This window comes from Heterodontus francisci, chromosome 36 (genome assembly GCF_036365525.1).
Source record: "Heterodontus francisci isolate sHetFra1 chromosome 36, sHetFra1.hap1, whole genome shotgun sequence".
Classification (NCBI taxonomy): Eukaryota; Metazoa; Chordata; class Chondrichthyes; order Heterodontiformes; family Heterodontidae; genus Heterodontus; species Heterodontus francisci.
The window spans coordinates 30,674,333-30,699,488 of record NC_090406.1 but is presented as its reverse complement, the minus strand read 5'-3'; the positions used below and the strand labels follow the sequence as shown (position 1 = coordinate 30,699,488).

General features: G+C 44.9%; 1 protein-coding gene across 1 annotated transcript in view; it reads right to left on the bottom strand.

Annotated features, from left to right (window-relative positions):
* fbn2b (fibrillin 2b) overlaps positions 1 to 25,156 on the bottom strand; it is a 245,998-nt gene that overhangs the window by 99,781 nt on the left and 121,061 nt on the right. Inside the window, exons 10-20 of the mRNA XM_068016449.1 lie at positions 24,433 to 24,726; positions 22,553 to 22,696; positions 17,817 to 17,936; positions 15,987 to 16,112; positions 11,098 to 11,220; positions 9,948 to 10,070; positions 8,741 to 8,893; positions 6,343 to 6,396; positions 5,408 to 5,533; positions 4,315 to 4,440; positions 3,330 to 3,449 (exon numbers count right to left, since the gene is read on the bottom strand). Of these exons, the coding sequence (XP_067872550.1) occupies positions 3,330 to 3,449; positions 4,315 to 4,440; positions 5,408 to 5,533; positions 6,343 to 6,396; positions 8,741 to 8,893; positions 9,948 to 10,070; positions 11,098 to 11,220; positions 15,987 to 16,112; positions 17,817 to 17,936; positions 22,553 to 22,696; positions 24,433 to 24,726 (1,509 nt within the window). The remainder of the gene's footprint in view (positions 1 to 3,329; positions 3,450 to 4,314; positions 4,441 to 5,407; positions 5,534 to 6,342; positions 6,397 to 8,740; positions 8,894 to 9,947; positions 10,071 to 11,097; positions 11,221 to 15,986; positions 16,113 to 17,816; positions 17,937 to 22,552; positions 22,697 to 24,432; positions 24,727 to 25,156) is intronic.

Sequence of the window (25,156 nt, the reverse complement as noted above, 5' to 3'; positions counted from 1 at the left end):
TCTAACTCCCTAGCAATTAAGGCCAAAATTCCATTTGCCTTCCTAATTACTTGCTGCACCTGCATGCTAACTTTTTGTATTTCATGTACAAGAGCACCCAGATCCCTCTGTGCTGCAGTATTTTGTAGACTTTCTCCCTCTAAATAATAATAATCTGCCTTTTTATTCTTCCTACCAAAGTGGATGACCTCACACTTTGCCACATTGAACTCCATCTGCCAAGTTTTTGCCCACTCACCTAACCTATCTATATCCCTTTGCAGATTCTTTGTGTTCTCATCACAACATGCCTTCTCACCTATTTTTGTATCGTCAGCAAATTTGGATACACTACACTCTGTCCCTTCCTCCAAGTCATTATTATAGATAGTAAATAGTTGAGGCCCTAGGACTGATCCTTGTAGCACCCCACTAGTTATGGCTTTCCAACTTGAAAAAGATCCATTAATCCCGACTCTCTGTCTTCTGTGTGTAGCCAGTCCTCAATCCATGCCAACACATTACCCCAATACCCTGAGCTCTTATTTTGTGCAATAACTTTTTATGTGGCACCTTATCAAACGTCTTCTGAAAATCCAAATACACTACATCTACCAGTTCCCCTTCATCCACTCTGTTTGTTATATCCTCAAAGAACTCTAACAAATGTCAAACATGATTTCCCGTTCATAAAACCATGTTGACTCTGTTTGATTGCATTATGTTTATCTAAATGTCCTGCTATTGCTTCCTTAATAATGGACTCTAGCATTTTCCCAATGACTGATGTTAAGCTAACTGGTCTGTAGTTTCCTGCTTCCTGTCTCCCTCCTTTCTTGAATAGGGGTGTCACATTAGCGGTTTTCCAATCCGCTGGTACCCTACCGGAATCCAGTGAGTTTTGGTATATTATGACCAATGCCTCCACTATCTCTGTGGCCACTTCTTTTAAAACCCTTGGAAGAAGGCCATCAGGTCCTGGCGACTTGTCTGCCTTTAGTCCCATCAGTTTGTCAAGCACCTTTTCCCTCATGATAGAGATTGTTACAAGTTCCTCCCTCCTATTTGCACCTTGCTCATCTATTATTGTTGGGACGTTTATAGTGTCCTCCATGTGAAAACTGATACAATATATTGGTTTAAATTATCTGCCATTTCCCTGTCCCTGTTATTAATTCCCCAGTCTCATCCTCTAAGGGTCCCACACTTACTTTAGCTACTCTCTTCCTTTTTTTATACCAGTGGAAGCTCTTACTGTTTGTTTTTATATTTCTTGCCAATTTACTCTCAATCAATTTTCTCCCTCTATTACTTTTTTAGTCATCAGCTGCTGGTTTCTAAAAAATTCCCAATCCTCTGGCCTACCACTAGCTTTCGCCACTTTGTACGCCTATATTTTTGATTTGATACTCTCCTTAACTTCCTTTGTTATCCACAGGTGGTTCATCGTTCTTATCGAGTCCTTCCTTCTGACCAGAATAAATGTTTGCTGAGTGTTATGAAATATCTGCTTAAAAGTCTGCCACTGCTCATCTACTGACTTTCCCTTTAGCCTATATTCTCAGCTCGCATTAGACAACTCTTTCTTCATATCTCTGTAATTGTCCTTGTTTAAGTTGAAGACACTGGTTTGAGACCCGAGTTGCTCACCCTCAAACTGAATTTGAAATTCTACCACGTTCTGATCGCTTCCCCCGGAGGATCCTTAACTACGAGATCTCTTATTAATCCTACCTCATTACACATTACCAAATCTAAAATAGCCTGTTCCCAGGTAGGTTCTGCAACGTATTGTTCTAAGAAACAATCCCTGATGCACTCTACAAATTCGTCTTCCATGCTACCCTTGCCAATTTGATTTGTCCAGTCTATATGCAGATTAAAATCACCCATGATAATTGCAGTGCTCTTCTTACACTCCTCCATTATTTCCTGATTAATGCTTTGTCCTCCAGAGAGGCAACTCCTCGAGGCCCTATAGACCACTCCCACCCATGATTTCTTTCCCTTGCTATTCCTTATTTCCACCCAAACTGATTCTACATCACGATCTATTACACCTATATCATTACTCACAACTGCACTGATCCCTTCCTTTAATAACAAAGTTACCCCACCTCCGTTTCCTTTCTGCCTATTCTTCGGAACGTCGAATATCCTTGAACATTGAGTTTCCAGTCCTGGTCATCCTGCAACCACGTCTCTGTGATAGCTATCAAGTCATATTCATTTATTTCTATCTGTGCCGTCAGCTCATCTACCTTGTTACAAATGCTACGTGCATTCAGATAAAGAGCCTTAAGCTTTGACTTTTTACCACTTTTACCTACTCTGGTTCTAATTTCTGCTGTACTCTTACGCTTGTATTCTCTGTCCCTTCCTGTCACAGTCTGATTAATGTATGCCCCTTCACTACCTTGTACCTCTGCACTCACGTTACTTTTCGACTTTTTAAACTTCCCTCAATTGAACCCTCCCCCCCACTATTTAGTTTTAAGCCTTATCTACAATCCTCATTATACGATTTGCCAGGCCACTTATCCCAGCATGGTTCAAGTGAATCCCAACGGAACAGCTCTCTCTTTCCCCAGTACTGGGGACAATTGGAGGCTTGTCCAGTGATTGGCTGAGCCATACATTCAGGAGGGTCCCAGACTCAGTCTCCAGTTTGTGCTCAGTTCACTGGAGCTGGATTGGTGCCAGCATTTCCTGGGTTATGGTTAAAACAAATCACTCTTTAAAGTCCGTGCACGGACATCACATGAAGAGAGGATCAGATTGCCATGCCCTCTGCAGTCTGAGCTCACATATTGGGCTCGGTACAGGCAGGCAGCTGGGCCCCACGGAACCCATACCTCACTGAATGTCAGGAGAGAAGGGAATAAAACTAGGCCAAAAGAATGGACAATGTTGGCAGTGTGAGAGCTCTGCACTGGCACCCAGGGCAGGACCGGGCACAGAGTCCAGTCAGGCTCTGCCAAGCTCCGAGTCTGAGCCATGTTGGCTGGGGTATTGAGAATCGTCAGGTAGGGTCGCGCCTGGGTGCTCTCTGCTATCTTATAGCAGCCAGTTACAGGGGTACTGGTAGCAGCCTGGGAATGGGCCAGGCAGGGATAAAATTATAGAGATGAACTCCAAATTAAACCATGAATAAAACAGGACTCGGTCCCCAACACAGATTTGCAGCTCAAGCAAATATTTTGTCAGTGCTAACAGAGAAGAAACCTGGGTTACTCATGGATCCCCTGGCTGCCTCTTCCCTTGTGGAACACTGACACTGGGTAATAGGGGCGATTTCAGAGAGATTGCTTGGACTGCAATGCCTGATGTAATGGTACCACATGACTTACCAATACAGATGGTTCTGGTTGGATCCAGTTTGCTGCCCAGTGAACATTCACAGATGAAAGAGCCCACCATGTTTCTGCAGTAACCATTCACACATGGGCTGGATTCACACTCATTCACATCTGGAAATACAGAGGCAGGGTTATTCACACATGTTCCACAACGGCGCACAGTGGCAGCAGTGTGTACCATCTACAAGATGCACTGCAGCAAAGCACCAAGGCTCCTTAGACAGCACCTTCCAAACCCAAGACTTCTACCAACTAGAAGGACAAGGGCAGCAAATGCATGGGAACACCACCACCTGCAAGTTCCCCTCCAAGCCACACACCATCCTGATTTGGAACTATAATCGCTGTTCCTTCACTGTCGCTGGGTCAAAATCCTGGAACTCCCTTCCTCACAGCACTGTTGGTGTACCTACCCCACATGGACTGAAGCAGTTCTGGAAGGTAGCTCACCACCACCTTCTCAAGGGCAATTAGGGATGGGCAATAAATGCTGGCCTAGCCCGCAACGCCCACATCCCGTGAGCAAATAAAAAAAGATACAGAGGCTGGGTTATTACAATGGGATAGTGATGCATCAATGGGCCTCCTTAGGCCACGAATAATAATAGTGTCTCCCCCACTGCATGTGCAGTTGGTTCAGTTCAGCCCATCCACTCAAAGAACCTATAGCTTTATAAACCTGTAGTAATGTTGCAGCTCTCCTGGAAATGAGCGGAGGGAGGCTACTAGTCTTTGAGAAGTTGGCAGCAGTCGCCACCACATCCCTTTGATATCTGGGCGAGTGGTTAGTTGTGGGTATGACTGCTTCAGTGACTTGTAAAAATCTCCATTTTCGAATCTGCTCTCACTGGGATGCTCTTAGCGTAACCATGGTGATTAATCCACATTCTCTGTCATGGAATCAGAATTGCTGGCACACTGGCTAATTACTATCAGCCAACATTCTGGTCAGGTAATGTGACATCTAGATTCTCACCTTCACAGGTTTCAGTATCAGGTTTGAAGATGTAACCTGTGGGGCAGGTGCATGTGTAGCTACCCGGTGTGTTACGACACAGTCCATTGTCACACAGCAGCATGTTAACAGAGCACTCATCGATATCTGGGGAAAGAAATATTTCTTTTTGCAATAGATCATTCTATAAAACATCGGAAACAATATGGCACACATTACTCGAGCGATTGTCCAACTGTCATTAGTTTGCCTGAGGCAGGCAAATCCCAGAGAAGTACCAATGTTCAGTAGTTACCCTAACCTTCTAGTGCCCCCTCAAACACCCTCTGTTCACTCACCCTTCCCTCATTCACCTCACTCACTCCCTGTCCTCTCCACCTTTGTTCACCCTGTCCATACATTCTTCCCTCTCTTATCGTTCATTCCCCTCTCCTTTCCTCCCCACACTCTGGCCTGATGTGTAATTACATGACCAACATGTGTGACTCTAGCATATTGTGAGAGCTGAGAAAGTTTATGAGGTAGTAGTCAGCAGGTGGGTGCTCTGCTAATGTTTATATTTTGATATACCTGATATTCCCAGAGGAGGGAGAAAGAACTGAAATGTGCTCATCACATGTGTTTTTACACTAGATATTTTCTTAGATTCGGAGTTACTTTCATAAGCAGATCTCATGGCCCCTATGATCAGGAGTGCCCCCCTATCTGCCTAATAGAGGGGGAAACCGTAGTAATATCCAGGAATTGCATTTCAAACACCATTGACTGGAATGTAACACATGCCGCCACCATATGATTCTCCCCTCCTGGACATGTGGACTGAAGATATACTCTTCCCCAACTGAAACCCGGGCTTTGAACCAACAAGTGGTTTTATTTACAGAAGACAGATCAATCAACAGTAAACAGTGTAACACAGTGAAATATATATTCCTATCCCTGCCTAGATTCATGAAATAAGAGACATGCTACTTGCTTTCAGGGAGTGTGTACATATTATTATGTATATTATAAAATGATTCACAATGGATCAGGATGCCTCTTGCTGATCCACAGGAGTGATTTTCAATCAGATTCTGCTTTCCAACCCAGAGTAATGCAGACCCACACTCACCGACACAATTCTTTCCACTGACGTCTGACTCGTAGCCGATATTACAGATGCAGCGGTAACTGCCGCGCAGGTTTTCACAATTCCCGTTGGCGCAGATATCAGGATCGAGAGCGCACTCATTGATATCTGGGGGGAGCAAAGCAAAATGCATTCTAACCAATCCTTTATGGCCTCCCTCCTCATTTTCACGAGACTTAATCAGGCAACCCATGAACTGTACTTCTGTATTTGTTGTCCCAGTAACTGGTTCACAATTACTCAGTAAGCCAAATTCCTTCCTGATGACAGGGGAATTACAGCGTAGTCCTGGAGTTTTGGCATCACCGTCTGTTTATTTTTCAGTGAAACCATGGGAATTTTATGCTGTTCCCCGCGGTGGGTTGGAGGCGGGGAGGGCATAAAATCAGGTGAGATGGTGGCAGTGATGGTGCGGGGTGGTATTTAGTGTCTGATTGGCACTAAGTTCGGCAGGCTTTCCAGAAAAGAGGCGGTGCCAGGATCTCGGCATCGGTTTCTCTGGATGTCAAGACCCCCTGCCGCCAGGATAAGACTCCCCCCCACATATCAGTTGGCTTGGTCGATGGAATTCTGAAGATGTACATCCTTTTTTGTATTAAAAAGAAGTTGGAATATTTTGAATTTGGATTTTCTTTTCAGCCTTTGCAGACAGTTATTGAGGAAAGAGCTTATCGATTTCACATGAGCCCTCGATAAGTAGAAAAAGATCCACTAAAACTGTTACAAAATAACATTGGTCGATATCACAAATAATACAAGATATCCAACATTAGTCTGTCTTTTGCTCACACCCATAAATAAAATCTGCTTCTGAGACTTGTGGGAGATAAAAATGGAATATAATATAATTTAGTAATCACACAGCCAAGATTCAGTTCCAAGTTTTGCCAGGAACACAAACAGATTCTTTTCCCTACCTCGTCCATCAGCTGTGATCCCGATGCCGCTGCTGCACAGAGCCTGGAACTCAGCTGTGAAAACAACAGTGTGAACAAAATAAATCAGACACATGGCATTCTGAATCACTGCCATCAATCACAGAAAATAATACAGGGGCTGACTCTCTGAACAGCGTCCCAGCAAGAAATACCACTTGCAAGAAATTCTGTTTGGGAAATCATGGGTCTGCAGTCCTGGATTTTTCCAACCATTAATTTAAATGCGAAAGCTTCTCCTCACCTGGAATGCTGAATCAGGGAATCAGCACTCCCCTGCCGACGGGACAATATTGACCGCACTTCAAAAAAGTAATTCAGTAGCTTTGCAGTCCTTTCGGTGGTCCTGAGGATGCGGTAGGTGCTACAGCCCCCCACTATAAAGGTGGACTGTAAAACCAATAAGGTAAGAAACCAACAGAAAATCTCACTGAGTGAAAGGGTTCTGACGAAAGGTTATCAACCTGAAATGTTAACTCTGTTTCTCTCTCCACAGATGCGGCCTGACCTGCTGAGTATTTCCAGCACATTTTTGTTTTGATTTCCCCTCAGTGTCGGCAGATACAACTAGAATCTCATCACTGAGGTAATCGCATTTTAACAAGGTGCGAACAGCTGACTGAAACTGCTCGAAGACCCAACTTTGCCTGAAATCAGCTGAGCCTTTTAAAATCGATAAATACATTGAAAGAACTGTATTTATATAGCACCTTTCATGATCTCAGGCTCCCCCAAAACACTTTACAGGCAATGCAAAGGATTTTGAAGTGCAGTCACTGTTATAATATGGGAAACCCTGCAGCTAATTTGTGCACAGCAAGCTCCCACAAACAGTAATGTGGTATTGAACAGATAATCTGTATTAGTGGTGATGATTGAGTGATAAATGTTGGGCAGGACATTATTCAGGGTTAACAATACAGGGGATTAATAACCCATTGGAACTGCTTGAGGACCTGATTTTAAATGGATTAGTGTTTATTGAACTGCCCCAAATGGTCGCTGAACTTAATATATTATAAGGGTCGTCTTTGAAATTGCCAAATGGTTAGCATTATTTATATAAAAGCAAAATACTGCGGATGCTGGAAATCTGAAACAAAAACAAGAAATGCTGGAACCACTCAGCAGCATCTGTGGAAAGAGAAGCAGAGCTAACGTTTCGGGTCAGTGACCCTTCTTCGGAACTCCAAAGTTCCGAAGAAGGATCACTGACCCGAAACGTTAACTCTGCTTCTCTTTCCACAGATGCTGCCAGACCCGCTGAGTGGTTCCAGCATTTCTGGTTAGCATTATTTGTCTGATATAGGCAGCTGCCTGTGCTAAGCATGGATGGCGGAGGTTGTGGAACCTATACATACATAAATGCAAGATCCTTCCTTTTCCTTTCTAGAGGATACAAAATGTTTCTATTATTGCATTATCAATTCTTCTGATTGTTTTTATCATTTAATAAATTCAGTTTAATCATCTTAAAAAAGAAATTTAGAAATATTTGAATGGTTTTACTTCCTCTCTCGTGACTAAGGCAAGTCATTATCATTGCCATTTGCTCAGAACCCACACCTACGAGAGATCAACTGGACGCCACTTTCCACACAAGTGGTACAAATCAACAGCATTTGTCCTCTCAAATCACACAGCTGAGCCTGAATCATTTTTTCTGCGCTGTGGCTGGAGGTAATGCATCCAAACAGCCAGCAGGAGGAGCTCACGTCCTGCTCTGCAGCTTCTCACCTCTGGCCCAGGCCAGGCGAAATGGAAATCTGCTAATGCTGAATTTCCTCAGAAAATATAGTCCTTCATGTCCCTACAAACTAGATGTAACAAAGTGTCAGTGTGCTTTTTTAAAAAGTTGCTGAAGAAAGAAAATTACAACAAAATAATTAATATAATGCACAGGCAAAGGTAAGTGCTGTTTGTTTGGAAGATTCCTCCTCCAATAGTATCAGGATCTTTTTTATCCACAAGGGCGGCACAGTGGCGCAGTGGTTAGCACCGCAGCCTGACAGCTCCAGCGACCCGGGTTCAGTTCTGGGTACTGCCTGTGCGGAGTTTGCAAGTTCTCCCTGTGTCTGCGTGGGTTTCTCCCACCTCCAAAGACTTGCAGGTTGATAGCTAAATTGGCCATTAAAAATTGCTCCTAGTGTAGGTAGTTGGTAGGAGAATGATGGGGATGTGGTAGAGAATATGGGATTAATGTAGGATTAGTATAAATGGGTGGTTGTTGGTCGGCACAGACTCGGTGGGCCGAAGGGCCTGTTTCAGTGCTGTATCTCTAAATAAATAAATAAATAAGATGATGGTGTGATGCTCAATCTGAATTCTACTGGGCTTCTCTCCCACAACTCAATATTTATGATGAAGAAGATGAACCTACCAGAAGTCTTGGCTGGGCAGGGCTGGCAGGGTTCCCCAAAGCCATGGTCTGGGCTGGCACAACAACACTCCGATTTGGTCACAGCACCAGAAAAAGGTCGGGCACAGGTGCCCTTTTTAATGGCTCCATAACAAGTGCTCCGCATATGGGTATCTGAAAAGAATGAAAAGTGCCATTAGTTCCTGTGGAATTTAAGGAGAATCATTTACTTTATGGTGCTGATAACACATTACTACAACAACAACTGCTTGCATTTATACATGGCCTTCAGTGGAGCAAGATATTCCAAAGATCTTCACAAGGGCAAAAGGAAATAAGAGAGTCAAAGTAGGGGTGACCAAAAGCTTGGCCAAAAAGGTGGGTTTTAAAGAGGATTCTAAAGGAGGAGAGGGTGGTGGATAAGTGGAAGGGATTTGGCAGAACATGGGACCTAGACAGCTAAAGGCACAAGCGCCAATGGCAGGATAAATGTAGGGGAAAGGCACAAGCGTCAGAGGAATGGAGAGTCCGGGGTGGATTTCTCAAGGGCAATTAGGCTTGAGCAATAAATGCTGGCCCACATCCCACGAATGAATAAAACATTTTTTTAACACAACAACTTGAATTTATATAAAGCCTTTAACGTAGAACAAAGTCCCAAGGTGCTTCACAGAGGTATAATCATAAACAAATGGATGCTGAGCAAAAGGAGATATTAGGAGGGGTGACCCAACTTTTTGTCAAAGAACTGGGTTTTTCAAAGAGTCTTAAAGGCAGAGAACTCGAGGATGGTTGAAGGCATAGTCGCCAATTGTGAAGCAAAGTGACTGGGGGGAGCGCACATGAGACTAGTCAAAGGGACAGGGAGTTTGAGGAGGGATTGTAGTGCTGGATGAGGTTACAGAGATAGAGAGGGGGAGGCCAAATTTCAGCGGCAGCGAACAATTCAGAGGCGGGTTAAGATGTTGATGAACCTCTCCAAAATTCTGAAGTAATCAACGTGTTTGAGTCAACATCTAAAGCCTAGGCTGACAATTGAATGTGGTACAACAACAGCATTGAGAGTTGAAATGGAAGACTTCAACCTAACAGTGCAATTCAGAGTGGAGACCCACACATATGGAATGGGATAAAAGGCAGGTGCCACAAGTCACAGGGCACCCTCGATCTATATTTAATAGTCATCACTATGGGTGATCTCAGTTAGTTACTAGTTAAAGTTACTTACCAACACACACGCGTCCATCCACTCCAATGGCCAGACCTGGAGGGCACTCACACCTGAAGGAACCTTCTGAGTTAATACAGCGGCCATTCATGCAGATACCAGGTGTCTGACATTCATCAATATCTGGGAATAGGAAAGGGAATCATCAGGGGTCAGAAGCTCAGTGTAACTTAATTTGTAATTAGTGAGCAACGGTACACAGAAACCAAATTGATTCTGTGACATACTCTCGTGAAGGCTCTGTGACTTTATCCAGTACTGCATTGAGCCAGAGACCAGAAAGAGACAAAGTTCAACTACACTGATCTGGCCTACAGCAGCAGTAAGGGCAGTACGATTACACTCAACACCCTTGGCTAGGGAGAGGGAAAAACTCAGTCAGGAATCATGCTCCTGACCACCATCCAGGAATTCTGTTCTAAAATCCCTTTGTGGATGTCAGTGAGGACAGAATCAGGCTCAGCTGTGATGATCTCTATGGCCCATCATGTGGCTGACACTCTCTTGTCTAGACTGATAAAAAATGGACACTCAGGTGAGGTAGCGGAGGATGGCCAGCATTATAGAACCAACCCCACTAATTATCAGCATCTCCCACGGAAGGAAAGAGGGAAGAAAAACGGCAGAAGAGGAAAAAAGCCAAGCATGTTTTTGTCCTGTGTTTGTACATGTACAGTATGCTTTTGTCCTCTATTTCACACAGTGTGTTTGTGTGTTGTAGAATTCGTCCCACAGTACAAATTAAGCAAATGTGATATTAAGGACAGTCAGAGAGTAACAAGGGCTTAGTACAGAAGGAATCAGAGCTCCCTACTTCCTCAACTGGAGAGTAATGTGGGCAGGAGAAGGAAAATAACTGAAGACTAATGAGTTACTTCATATGAATGAGGCCGTCCCCTCTGTACTTGTTGCAATATCTGTTATCTGTGTGATTTGGCTGATTATGAACTGTTTTACTTAAATAACAACAGTCACCACAATTCAAAATAACTCAGTATACCAGGCACTTTGGGGCATTCTAAAATATGAGATAAGACACAGTAAGTACAAAGGAATAGATAGTGTGCCTATCTAGGTCCTTGCCCTCATATTAGTTCCATTGGAAGCAGTTCCTTACCCATAAAGTAACTTCCCATTAGTAGATCCTTACCCACACAGTAGCGCCCATTAGGAGCTAGGACAAAGCCATTCTTGCAGATACACTTGAAGCTACCATCCTCGTTGATGCACATTCCATTCAGGCACATGTTGGTAGTGGCACATTCATCATGATCTGGGGGTGAGATTCATTACTTGTTAGTCCTAACAGTTAACTCTGGAAAAATGATAGGCAACAGCTGGGTTTTAAAAGCCTGGAAGAAGAAAAGACTGAGGAAAGTGAGAAGTTCCACAAGGTGAGATCCTGTGAATGATCGAGTTAGACTGGGATAACATGTGATGAGTTTAGATAGCTACATATTGATATGGTATTGATAGTTTGAGAACAACAAAAATTCAGAACAGCATTGACTGTGGTAACATTGTAACGTAATACCTTAACTACTCCAACAAAGCCCATTCCTCTATCTTAACCATCTCAGGAATTCCCATTTCACTGTCTCATCAAGGCCCATCACTCTAGTTTCTGACAGTTCCATCAAAGACTGTTCCTCAAACAGCCAAACTCAGCTAAGTCAGCACTAAAGAGCATCTTGAACTCCCCTAATGTCTGATTCCATTTCCTTGCTTTGGGGATTATTCCAAATATTGATCACATTTTGAATAAAGATAATTTATTTTCTAAAAACTGCTTCAAATGACTTTTCCCTTAATTTGTTTCCTCTTGTTTCACTGGCATTACAGACACTGCAGTTAAAGGCCGGCTACCCGACCCGAACCCGACGGGACCTAACGACATCTGTCAGGGTCGGGTCAGGTTGGGTCGTACTTCCGGGTCCGGCATTCGGGCTTGAGTCGGCTCGGGCCAGTCGGACACGCTCTCTCACCACCTCCGATAAGTGGCTCCAATGTTTATATACTTTTTGGACTTGAAAGGTGGTTTTGTTACAGTTATTTTAAGCTTGTGCAGATCAGCGACAAAGTGAAAAATGGAAGGCAGGTTAACTGATGGTTGGGTCGGGTCGGGTCGGCGCGGGAAAAAATGAAAGAACTCGGGCCGGGTGGGGCTCGGGGTCGGATGTGGTTCTGTCAGGCTTGGGTCGGATTTCATTTGCAGACCTGAGCCAGCCTTTAACTGCAGTAATATATAGGGTTTGACATGACAGTTGTCATGCTAGGCCCCCACCTGCCAAGAATGAGGCACACTAATTTTGTCATGAACATTGATTTTAAACTGTTGCTGCAGCGCGGAAATGACTTGTTAAACAGATCAGCTGTGGCTGGAAAAGACATTTGCATATTAACAGACAGCACTTGGAAGGACAAAGGTCCATTCTCTGATACATTCAACCCACAATGGACCTTGATCACCAGGTATTGTGTGTAAGAGGAGCATTCCTGAGACTGCTAAGGTGATACAATCCAGGACTGGTTAGACCAGCTGGTTACATGACTAACTGGCTGTTCCCTGGTCTTTTGAACTATCCACAGAGAGTTTGAACTGAGTGTCTGTTTGCTCCTGGACTGAGAAGATCTTTCCTGCCTGCTCCCATCTCTTTCTCACAAGCCTCTGAATCCACTGAAGACACATGAACCCCAAGAGAGAAAAGTCTCCTAAAGCGAACAAGGTTTAAGAAGAATACTAGGCCCCAACAAAAAGCAAGATCTACCTACAATCAAGGACTCTACAGTGAGCTCCAAGAACCGTAACAAAAACTCTTCAGATATTGCCTTAAACTTTTCCACTTTATTTTTCTTCTGCTTTTTTCCATCTCTATTTGCATGTGTGTATCGCGTATGCATGCTAGCCTGGGCGGGTCATGTATCCGTTGGCGTCAAGCGAATTAGAGTTTAACTTCAAGTTTAATAAATTTCAACTTTTCTTCTTTAAACCTAAGAAAACCTGTTTGTGCTGGTCTCTTTGCCTTATAATTAGAAAGCGGTGAACAAGGATTCACCAAGGAGGAGCTAAAAACACGGTGTGTTTAAAATTAAACCCTGTTGCAGTAAGACCAGGTGAAGGCTGAAAGGAAACCTTAGACCTCTTTCTCACCTGGTTGTAACACAGTAATAGATTGGGTTTAACATTGCAGTAATAATACTGAAGACTTGTGCTTCAGAGCTAGCCACGCCCTTAGCCAAGCTATTCCAGTACAGCTACAACATTGACATCTACCCAGCAATGTGGAAAATTGCCCGGGTATGTCCTGTACACAAAAAGCAGGACAAATCCAGCCCGGCCAATTACTGCCCATTCAGTCTACTCTTGATCATCAGCCAAGTAATGGAAGGTGTCATCGACAGTGCTATCAAGCGGCACTTGCTCAGCAATAACCTGCTCCCTGATGCTCAGTTTGGGTTCCACCAGAGCCACTCACCTCCTGACCTCATTACAGCCTTGGTCCAAACATGGACAAAAGAGCTGAACTCCAGAGATGAGGTGAGAGTGATTGCCCTTGACATCACGGCAGCATTTGACCAAGTATGGCAACAAGGAGCCTTAGCAAAACTGAAGTGAATGGGAATCAGGGGGAAATCTCTCTGCTGGTTGGAGTACAAAGGAAGATAGTTGTGGTTATTGGAGGTCAATCATCTGAGCTCCAGGACATCACTGCAGGAGTTCCTCAGGATAGTGTCCTAGGCCCAACCATCTTCAGCTGCTTTATCAATGACCTTCCCTCCATCATAAGATCAGAAGTGGAGATGTTCGCTAATGACTGTACAATGTTCAGTATCATTCACGATTCCTCAGATACTGATGTCCATATGCAGCAAGACCTGGACAACATCCAGGCTTGGGCTGATAAGTGGCAGGCAATATTCGTGCCACACAAGTGCCAGGCAATGACCATCTCAAACAAGAGAGAATCTAACCATCTTCCCTTGATGTTCAATGGCATTACCATAGATGAAACCCCCACTATCAACATCCTGGGGGTTACAGTTGACCAGAAACTGAACTGGAGCAGCCACATAAATGCTATGGCTACAAGAGCAGGTCAGAGGCTGGGAATTCTGCAGTGAGTAACTCACCTCCAGTCTCCCCAAAGCCTGTCCACCATCTACAAGGCACAAGTCAGCAGTGTGATGGAATACTCTCCACTTGCCTGGATGGGTGTGGCTCCAACAACACTCAAGAAGCTCGACACCATCCAGGACAAAGCAGCCTACTTGATTGGCACCCCACCCACCACCCTCAAAATTCACTCCCTCCCGCAGTGTGTACCATATACAAGATGCACTGGAGCAACCCACCAAGGCTCCTTCAACAACACCTCCCAACCTTACCTCTTCCGCCTAGAAAGATAAGGGTAGCAGATACATGGGAACACCACCACCTGCAAGTTCCCCTCAAAGCCACACACCATCCTGACTTGGAACTATATCGCCGTTCCTTCACTGTCGCTGGGTTAAAATCCTGGAACTCCCTTCCTAACAGCACTGTTGGTGTACCTACACCCCAAGGACTGCAGCAGTTCAAGAAGGCAGCTCACCACCACCTTCTCAAGGGCAATTAGGGATGGACAATAAATGCTGGCCTAGCCAGCGATGCCCACATCCCATGAATGAATAAAAAAATTACTGGGTTTGTATGACAGTAATAAACTGGGTTTGACATCACAGTAATATACTGGGTTTGACATTGCAGTAATATACTGGGTTTGATATGACAATAATATACTGGGTTTGATATGACAATAATATACTGGGTTTGATATGACAGTAATATACTGGGTGATATGACAGTAATATACTGGGGTTGACATTGCAGTAATATACTGGGTTTCATATGACAGTAATATACTGGGTTTGATATGACAGTAATATACTGGGTTTGACATCGCTGTAATATACAGGGGTTGACTTGACAGTAATATACTGGGAATGACATTGTAGTAATATACTGGGATTGACATTACAGTAATATACTGGGTTTGATATGACAGTAATATGCTGGGATTGATATTACAGTAATATACTGGGATTGACATTGTAGTAATATACTGGGTTTGACATGACAATAATATACTGGGTTTGATATGACGGTAATATACTGGGATTGATATTACAGTAATATATGGGGTTGATATGACAATAATATACTGGGGTTGATATGACAATAATATACTGGGGTTGATATGACAGTAATATACTGGGATTGATATTACAGTAATATACTGGGATTGACGTTGCAGTAATATACTGGGTTTGACATGACAGTAATATACTGGGATTGACATTATAGTAACATACTGGGTTTGATATGAGAGTAATATACTGGGTTTGACATGACAATAATATACTGGGTTTGACATGACAGTAATATACTGGATTTGACTTGACAGGAATATCCCATCTCTGTCTACTTAATTTTTATTATGCCTTAATGTTGTCCCACAAACCATCTTCATCCGAGCTTGTAGGTCTTGAGTTTCTCTAACCTTCCCTTCTAGATAAACCTCTTTACATCTGGTTTAAATTCTGCGGCTTTGAATTATCTTATTATTCCTATAATAATTTTATTCTCTCTTATTCTCTTATTTCCTTATACTAACATGTATGAGATTATGTGCTAACCTGGATGAATCTTTCCCTGCTGTTATGCTTTTAATCTCATCAATGGAAGTTCTAGTTTTTTCTTCATTCAATCTCGGATGATTTGGTGAGAAGACCAGAGGGTTTGGGAACAGTAACACCAAACCAAACAGCTGAATCTAGGTCAAATGTGGCCATGCACTTTCTACCTCTCCAGGCATGGAGTGCAGGACAGACTGTTCTGTGCGCATTGGAGACAAGACTGATAGAGCCTTCCTGCTCTGAGTCTTCTGTAAAGGATGTAACCTCATTTGTTTGCTCTCTGAGTTATTTGTAACTAAAGGTGTTAGAAATTGGCTCTTGCGGGTGGCTGTAAATTGATCAGTGTGGGTGAAGCCTACTTACCAATGCAGTTCTTTCCATTGGGGGTGAGCTCGAAGCCAGCATTGCAGATACACTGAAAGCTTCCATCAGTGTTAACACACCGGCCGTTCCTGCATAAAACGCCATTCTGGATACACTCGTCTATATCTAGGGAACAAAAAGGAAGCTGGTTATTGGGATGTCACCTACCCAACCATCAACTGCACAACCCCTGTCACATGACCAACGTGAGTTGGAGTTAAAGTCGATCTCATACTCCTGCTATTGGGCTCGCCCTTGACATGAAAGACCATTATTCTTGAAGAAAAGGTCATTAATGATTCTGGTATACCAGAGGTCTGTTTCTGATGGTAAGTAAGTCATCTTACCATCAGAGACAGCGCTGCATGTAAAGGATCTGAAACACATTCGATCTGAGGGAAAGTGTGGGCAGCAGCAAAGCTCACCAGCTTCCGCCAGTTTGGCCTGGGAATAGTTCCTTCACCTGAGTCTAACTGGACAGGTTAAACTTTCAGGTTTCCAGTACAGGCCAGTAGTGCAATTTTTACATTGCTGGCCTGTGAGAACCGTCTCTGACATCAGCAAACTTCCTAATAAGACTTTCGTAAATGCAACTCCATTGTGATATTCACGGCACATGTAGCCTCGATGGCGCCTTCAGAGTGACTGTGTCTGTATAAATCTCAAAGTTTACAGCTTCCTGTTATCCGAGAATCCACTAGAAGATGTTCAATGGGAGTACTGATCCCCATTTGAATGGCAGACCTGCTCCCAGTTCAACACAACCACAACCAGAACAAAATGATGGCCCCTGCAACATGTGATGGCAGCTCCAGTTTTGGCAGTGATACTGGTAACTCTCTGGCAGCAACAGTGAAATATGAACATCCACCATATCAGGGGCCTTCCCTCTCGCCTCCAGTTCCTGGATCTGAGTTCAGCCCAGACAGATGCTGCAAACATCTCTTGCCAACATCTGTTTAGATTTCTTAGTAAAATGCATCTGGAAAAGGGTGAACTCAACTTCTGTGGGCAGCAATCTAAACAGTACAAACCACAGCAGCTAGGAAATGAAAGGATGTTTGTGTGAGTTTGCTGCATCTGATACTTTGATGCATTGACTCCACTCTCACATCTCTGAGTCAATGGGAAGAAGAGGTCCGTGCAATTGCTCGGCACTAACCCAGGAATTGGCAGCATGTTAATGAGGCCCGAGAGTTAAAGTAACCCAAGCCTGATTTCTACAGCACTGGGCAAATTTCTAACTCACCTTGTCTCCCACCCACCTGAAACCTGAGTTAAAACCAGGCCCAGAGTGTTTCTCAGGTCCTGCGCATCCCCAATTTTCTTCAACCAACCATTGGCAGTTGAGCCTTCAGCTGTCTCGGCCCACAAATATGGAACACCCCATCCTAAACCTCTCTGCCTCTCTAAATGTCTGTAAATTGCTCCTAAAACCTACCTCTTGGATCAAACTTTTGATCACCTGCCTCTAACGTCTCCTTATGTGGTTTAGGGTCAAATTTATCCCTGACAACACTCCTGCCTTGGGACAATTTACTACATTAAAGGTGCTATATAAATACAAGCTGTAGTTGCAAATGGAAGAGGAGGGGAGTACATTTGATTTGTGCTGTATTTGTTGTAGCTGTGATACAATCCATAAAACTATTTTAAAATTGTTCTGAGTGCATTATCATATCGCTGTTACAATAAAACATATTAATATTCAGATAATGATGAGATTAACATGGAACTTGAGAGCTGTGGGACCAAACAGAATGCACTCATTAGCTGATTTACGGAATAGAAAAGGAGGTTGTGAGCTCTTTGCTCTTGGGCTGGACTCACCAATACAGGCCTGCTTGGTGGCGGTACTCTGGAAACCATCATGACACTTGCAGTGGTAAGCACCAGGGGTGTTAACGCAGTCACCATTCACACAAGGACTGCTGGAGCATTCATCGACATCTGAGGAAAAGTAAACATAAAGCAGTCAAACACTGAAATTAACTAGCTCATCGAGATGAGCAAACACAAGAGTAAAGGAAATCCAGGCTCTCTAATTACTGAGACTGGCTGCTCATTAATTGGGACTGTTTCTGTAAAATGTCAGCCCTGAATGATTAGAGAGTGTGTGGACTATCCTGCAGAGTTGGAGTCTCCTGTTGTGGAGATGTTTGTTCCTGGGTCACACAGTAGGTTCTAACCAATCTTTAGCCAAGTTGTATTTAATCAGATAATTGCAAAGAGGCTCCAAGGTTTCTACTTCCTGGCATCCTTCAGTGGCTTGAGCTCTGCGGCAACATCATGTCCGGACCGTCTCAACATTCATTCCCAAATAAACCCACAACTGCTCACAATGGGACTTAAGGGTCTTTGGGACATTTGGCTTATTACAGTCACACTCCAAATCATACATCTATGCATAGTCTGTCCACTTAATTCAGAAGTCTTGAGGTTTGGTTGTAATACAGGGGATAAGGAGATGGAACTTAAAATTTGATGTGTGCGATTATTATTAATAAGTACAAACGTGCTGTTGTCCTTATTACAGGCACAGTGACAGGACCTGAAAGAAATGAGAAAAGGAAAACAGGCGTTCAGCCCATCGTCTCCCTCCTCCCACAGCCCGTGTACCCTCTAATCTATCAAAGACTCTACCTCACCCATGTCATCTGTTCGAACAGCCCATGTACACTTTATCACGAACTCTGCTTCACCCATTTAATTTCCTCGCACAGCCCATGTACTCTGTACTCTATCATAGACTCTACCTCATCTGACAGACCATAGTCACTCTGCCTCATTCATTTAATTTCCTCCCAATCACATGTATACTTCACTTTATCATAGCCTCTAACTCATTCATTGAATCTCCTTCCACAGCCAGTGTACAATGTAACCTATCATATACCGCCACGTAAGGAGATGCTAGGGCAGGTGAATAAAAATTATAACCAGAGAATAAGATCAAACAAATGTGGAGTGAGGGCAGAAAGACAGAGAATCGTGGAGTGAAAAATCAGCTCCATAATTTGCAACTTTGTGTAGGTTATTAACATCTCCCTGACATACACTACACCCTACAAAACATCCCCACATACACCACACCCCAGACACATACACACACACCCAACATAATACCCCCCACATACTGCAACCTACAGATATTTTGCTGTGTTCAGCAGCACAGAAACTGTTATGCACCATCATGTATTAGATTCTTTCGGAACTCAACTTCCAATCCCATTCCTAGCCGGATATTTGTCCAGGTCCTTTTCTGAAGGAGTAAATTTGGCTTGGTACTGAGTTTGCTTTTAGCCTGTTTTCATATGAAAATTTGATATGTGCTTACTTCAAATTCCCCTTGACTGTGACATACAAAGTCACTTCCTTTTTAAAGTTTTCTTTCCATCAGTTTTATGCTCCATCTCTTATGTCACAATTTATTCATGAATATACACCCAGTGTCGTTCAAGTAAGGTAATCACAGCCTCTTCTGCTCCTGTCTAGTCTTTTCTATGATATTTGTGAGCGAAGGCTGTTTATCACCAATCCTATGGTGTTCTGCTTTGTTTATCACCAATCCTATGGTGTTCTGCTGTCAGTTGGCCCACAGTGGCATTGTGTAGGAGTGCAAGAAATGGAACAGTCACCATCTCATCTTTTGATTGACCTGCTCTGTCTATAATCCTCGGGGCTGGACACACAGCCTCCTGGTTATGCAGAATCCTCAGAATTTGTTTATCACCTCACTCCTCTCCTTGAGTACAGACTAATTTTGCCTGGAGTTCCATCTAGGAATCTTACAACACAAAAGGTGGCCATTTGGCCCATTGTGCCTGTGCTAGCTCTTTGAAACAGCTATCCAATTAGTCCCACTCCCTTGCTCTTTCCCCAGAGTCTTTTAATTTTTGTCCTTTTCAATCCTGAGTGTTAACCTCTAGGGACCTTACAAACTATTCTAATGGTGCATGTAGGTGGCTGGAACATTCTCAGCGTACAGGGTTGCAAAATGGGCGACCAATTGTTCTAATTATATATCAGATAAAATCAGTGAAAGTCAGCTAGAATTTATAGAACATGTTTAAGTCGATAGAAGCCTGAGTTCCTTTTGTTCAGTGAAGAGTACAGTCTCTTGGTTGCCACCGAGCCCTTGACTACGAAACAGGAAATTCCAATCAGGCTGGTTTCCATTAACACTGTTTTCTGAAGGGACGAACAGTTCAGCATGTGCACCAGGGCTGGTAATTTAATATCATCCAGTATATGAACTAGATCAGACCAGTCAGAGATTTCAATATCCTGACCAGGCTGGGGCTGGTCTCTAAGGGGAGAAAGTATAAACAAGGAATAAGAAAGGGAGAACAAAAATTAAGAGTCACTTGAGGAGTCTTAACAGACAGACTGAACATTGTAGTGAGTTTGGATAAGAGACGTCACTGATAAATGAACTCATTCCTGCGCTGTCTGCTTGGCCTGTGTAGGACTGCGCACTGTAAATGAATGTAACCTGTCCTGGCGCATTCCGAATGGAATTGGAAAACCAGGAATTATCAGTTCTTCACTTCTCCATAAGAAGTCATGCCCTTGCTTCCCACCCTGCTCCCCCATCCCCCACTTCTCTCAACATGGTGTAAGGATAATATCATAACCTGGCCTGTCCCAGCTAATGAGTGATGCAGACCGGCATAGTCCCAGGCTCAATATTCAATCCAGGATTCCTGCACCTGATAATGATCTAATTACTCTGCTGGAAGGTTAGGCAAGGACAGGATTAGGTTTTGCTGTGATCGACCCAATGGGTAAGTAACTTGCTGACATTCAGTGTGTCAGCTCACATGTGAATAATAGCCACTTGGATCAGGTACTAAAAGAGAATGGGTGCCATGAGACTGTACTGCATTGAGAGACAACACCCAGGAGACTGAGGCCGGGATTTCACCGGACTCAGCGGGAAAGGAAAGGCGGAACTGGAAGTGGGTGGTGAAGGCCCTCCCGCTCCAATTCCCATTCCATTGGACTCTTGCGGCGGCTGGCCAATTGACGGCTGGCAGGCGGGGTGGCCGACCACTCAGTGGCCAGAGGCGGACCTTGAGGTGGCAGCTGCATTGTCAGCTGGTGTGGAGGGAAGTTCTGGGCATGTTTAAAGGGCCAGCAGCACCTGAACCCTGTATCAAACTGTGGCCAGCAGAAAGCCTGGAACCAGCTATCACCCACTTCAGCCAGTGACCAGCCCCCATCAAGCTCCAGCAAAGGACCCCCATCAGCCTGCACGATGCCCATGCCACCTGGGCTTGACACTAATACAGAGGCACCATTCCAGTGAATGCTGAAATGTTATCCAGCTGACCACCCACCCCGCCCCCCCAACCCCCACCACTCAGACCCCTCTCCAGTGAACCCTTGGCAGGGGGAATAACTCCTCAAGGGGGTCACTATCCCAACTAAATGGTTTCCTACTCCTTCCTTGCAATTAAAGTAAAACACCTCACTGCATGTGTGCCGAGTGCGGCAACATCAACAGCTGCCGTTCTGTTGCTGCACTTTAAAAGCAGCCAAAGCTCTGACCCCCTGTAATGCCCGTGCGCTACTCAAAAACATTTGGAGGGGACCGTAAAATCAGTTTCAATTGCCTGCTTAATCTTTTAAATTTCCTTTTAATTGCTCATTTCCGAAATGCGAGCGGAGTCCCCACATGACCAGCGGTCCGCTGCTGGTGAAATTGCGTCCTGGTGTGATGACATTGGGGACCCAACCCAATGCCATCTCATGCGATCTTACGGCCCCCCACCCACCCCCATCGCTGTCTGCTTTTTGCCCATTAAATCCCAGCCTGTGTCTTAGCAACAGTCAGCACCCAGGATATTGTACCCCAGCAAGAGTCAGCACCCAGGATACCGTACCCCAGCAAGAGTCAGCACCCAGGATACCGTACCCCAACAAGAGTCAGCACCCAGGATATTGTACCCCAGCAAGAGTCAGCACCCAGGATACCGTACTCCAGCAAGAGTCAGCACCCAGGATACCGTACCCCAACAAGAGTCAGCATCCAGGATATTGTACCCCAGCAAGAGTCAGCACCCAGGATACCGTACCCCAGCAAGAGTCAGCACCCAGGATACCATACCCCAACAAGAGTTAGCACCCAGGATATTGTACCCCAGCAAGAGTCAGCACCCAGGATACCGTACCCCAGCAAGAGTAAACACCCAGGATACCGTACCCCAACAAGAGTCAGCACCCAGGATACCGTACCCCAGCAAGAGTCAGCACCCAGGATACCGTACCCCAGCAAGAGTCAGCACCCAGGATACCATACCCCAGCAAGAGTCAGCACCCAGGATAATGTACCCCAGCAAGAGTCAACGTCTGGTGATCTGCACCCCAATGTGAATCAGCATCTGGAAAATTAAATCCCAGCCAGAGTCGAAGTCCAGGATACTCTACTCCAGCAAGTCAATGTTGGGAAACTGCACCCCAGTGAGAGACTCTGACTGCAGGAGGTAAATAAAGAAAAAAAAAATGGTAACAATCCCCATCCCCAATGTAGCCTGACCTAAGCAGATGAAGTCAGGACTCACCAATACATTCCCTACGCACATCTTGCTTGAAACCCATGTTACATTCACAGCGGTAACTGGATGGTGTTGGAATACAACGTCCATTCAGACACAGGTTGGTGAAGTGCTTACAGACATCAATGGTCTGATTCAGGGTGGCTGTACCTGGAAAAAGATTAAAAAAGGTGACGAAAATATTTACAATTCTCTGATAGTATAAAAATCCAACCTATTCATCCTTTCCACAGACTTAATACCTGTGGATTACATACCCCAATCAGTTTTCCTTTGCTTGTATAATTTACAGATTTTTAGAATCCACCTGGGTCAAAATCCTGGAACTCCCTTCCTAACAGCACTGTGGGTGTACCTGCACCAATGCAGTGGCTCCAGAAGGCAGCTCACCACCACCTTCTCAAGGGCAATTCAAGATGGGCAATAAATGCTGGCCTTCCCATGAACAAATAATAAAAAAATCACCTCTTGTTATGCACATCTTTGCTTTTACCCTTTTCAAATTTGATATGGACCTGTGAGATAGCCCTCAGTCCTCAACTGGTTTCTTCAACAAAATACACAGGACAGGAGGCCAAACCTTCCCTCCTCTTGATTTTGTTACTGAGTGACTCACAGAAATCGTGGTCAAGGAGCTGTTGAGTATTAGATTTTTAAGCCTGCTCTCCCTACAGCAGACGTTCATCAGTGTTGACATATTTATGTCGTTAGATACCATCTGAAAACGTGAGGGTAAATCCAGTGCTCCCATGACCCCCATTTCAGAGTTTTACTAAGTCTAAGCACAGGGCAGAGACTGGGCTCCAATACTGCACCAATGATTCTCCAACTGGTACTATTGCTGGGAGGGCAGCACTGCAGAAGGAACCCTGTAACTCTGTTATGTTATTTCGCTGGTAACTACACTCACCCAAATGATGCTTCAATTTTATTTTTCAAATCTTCACAGCAGAAAAGACAGGGGCGGATCTTGCTCTCATGATGGGTTCATGGCAGGGGGTGCTGGAGAACTAGGGCAGAATCTCCCGCCACAGAACCTGACGCTGGGAATCCTGGTTCCAATTCTCCCAGGGGCGGGCTAGGCTAACGACGACCTTCCCTCCCAGAGGCCAAATAAGGGCCTCTTCCTGTTGCCGCTGGGATCTTACCAGTGGCGGGAGGGGGGGGGGGGGGGTGCCTCCGCTGCATGGGGAGGATGCCTTGGAAAACGAGGCGCCCGTACTGTGGGCTTGGGTGGGGGGGATCCCTCCTTAGTGGGCTATTTGTGGCTCTCGGAGGACCCCCCCGGGTGCCCCCTCCCCTGGACCAAATGCCTAACCCACCTCGCCAGGGCCTTCCGGATTGACCCCGGCGACTCCGCCTCACCTACCTCTCTTCCAGGGTTGCAGCGCTGGGTCTGGGTCTGAGGCCTCTGCATTACCGCCAGTGGCCACCACTCTCAGTGGCAATGCCGATACTGCTGAGCTGCCAGCCCTGTGATTGGCCATCAGCTCTTGGAGGCAGGATCCCCATCCCTATTAAGTCTTTAAAGGAACGGGGTTCCACCTCCTTAAACTTTGACATCAAAAGACAGGAGGATCGCTCTGGGTGGGATGAAAAAACGCAGAGGCGGGGATACCCCCGACTTTTTGGCCTGGCAACGGAAACCCCCCTCCTGCACAAAATCCAGCCCACTGTTTCTGTCACCCTGTTAAACTAGAATGTACTGTCACCAAAGGCATGAAGCCATTTCACAGGAAAACAAACTGTTCACACAGCAGAAGGAAACCCCATCTTGTACAAAACCTGTAAATACTGTGAACTATATATTACAGAATGAATGAACATTTCATCTGTTTGAGTTTGCCAAATATGATCTTTCATACTTTGATTAAGTTAACACTTACCAATCCCTGGCCCAGTTCCAGGTAGGCCTGAGAAACCTGTTCCAATTCCACCTGGTCCAACTCCACCAGGCCGGACTCCACCAGGCCCAACTCCACCAGGCCCAACTCCACCAGGTCCGAGTCCACCAGGTCCGAGTCCACCAGGTCCGAGTCCGCCAGGGCCGAGTCCACCAGGTCCGAGTCCGCCAGGGCCAAGGCCATTGGGTCCAATTCCACCAGAAAATCCTGGAAATCCTATGCCAGGATAACCCGGTCCAAAGGGAACACCTTCAATGCAGAGTCTGCGATATTCATCTGAAAAGTATATTATTGAGAGCACCATGAGAGATACTAGAAGGAGGGTTTATGAAATAGCATTTATAGCACAGAGCTTCATGTGACTGTGGAGAGGGACATATTGGGAATTTGGGAGCACAGGCCAGCTCCTCTGCCCACTCACCAATCCCCCCATGCCTGAACTCCCAATACATGCTCCTAGTGCTGGAGCATGTATCTGTAAAATCTTCCCCTTGAAGTGCTGACTGAGGTGGCAGGGAACTGATCCAGTTGGAAGAATGGTTCTTAGTTCAATCAGGAGGCAGGTTTCTCCTCTGCTGGTACAGTAGCAGTACTAGAGCAGGTGGCTGGGACAGGAATTTGGCCCAGTATTCGTCACTGCAGGTCACTACCCATTCTGGTTTTCCGTCATCTCCTCTACTGGGTGCCAGAAGGACCTACCCATAAA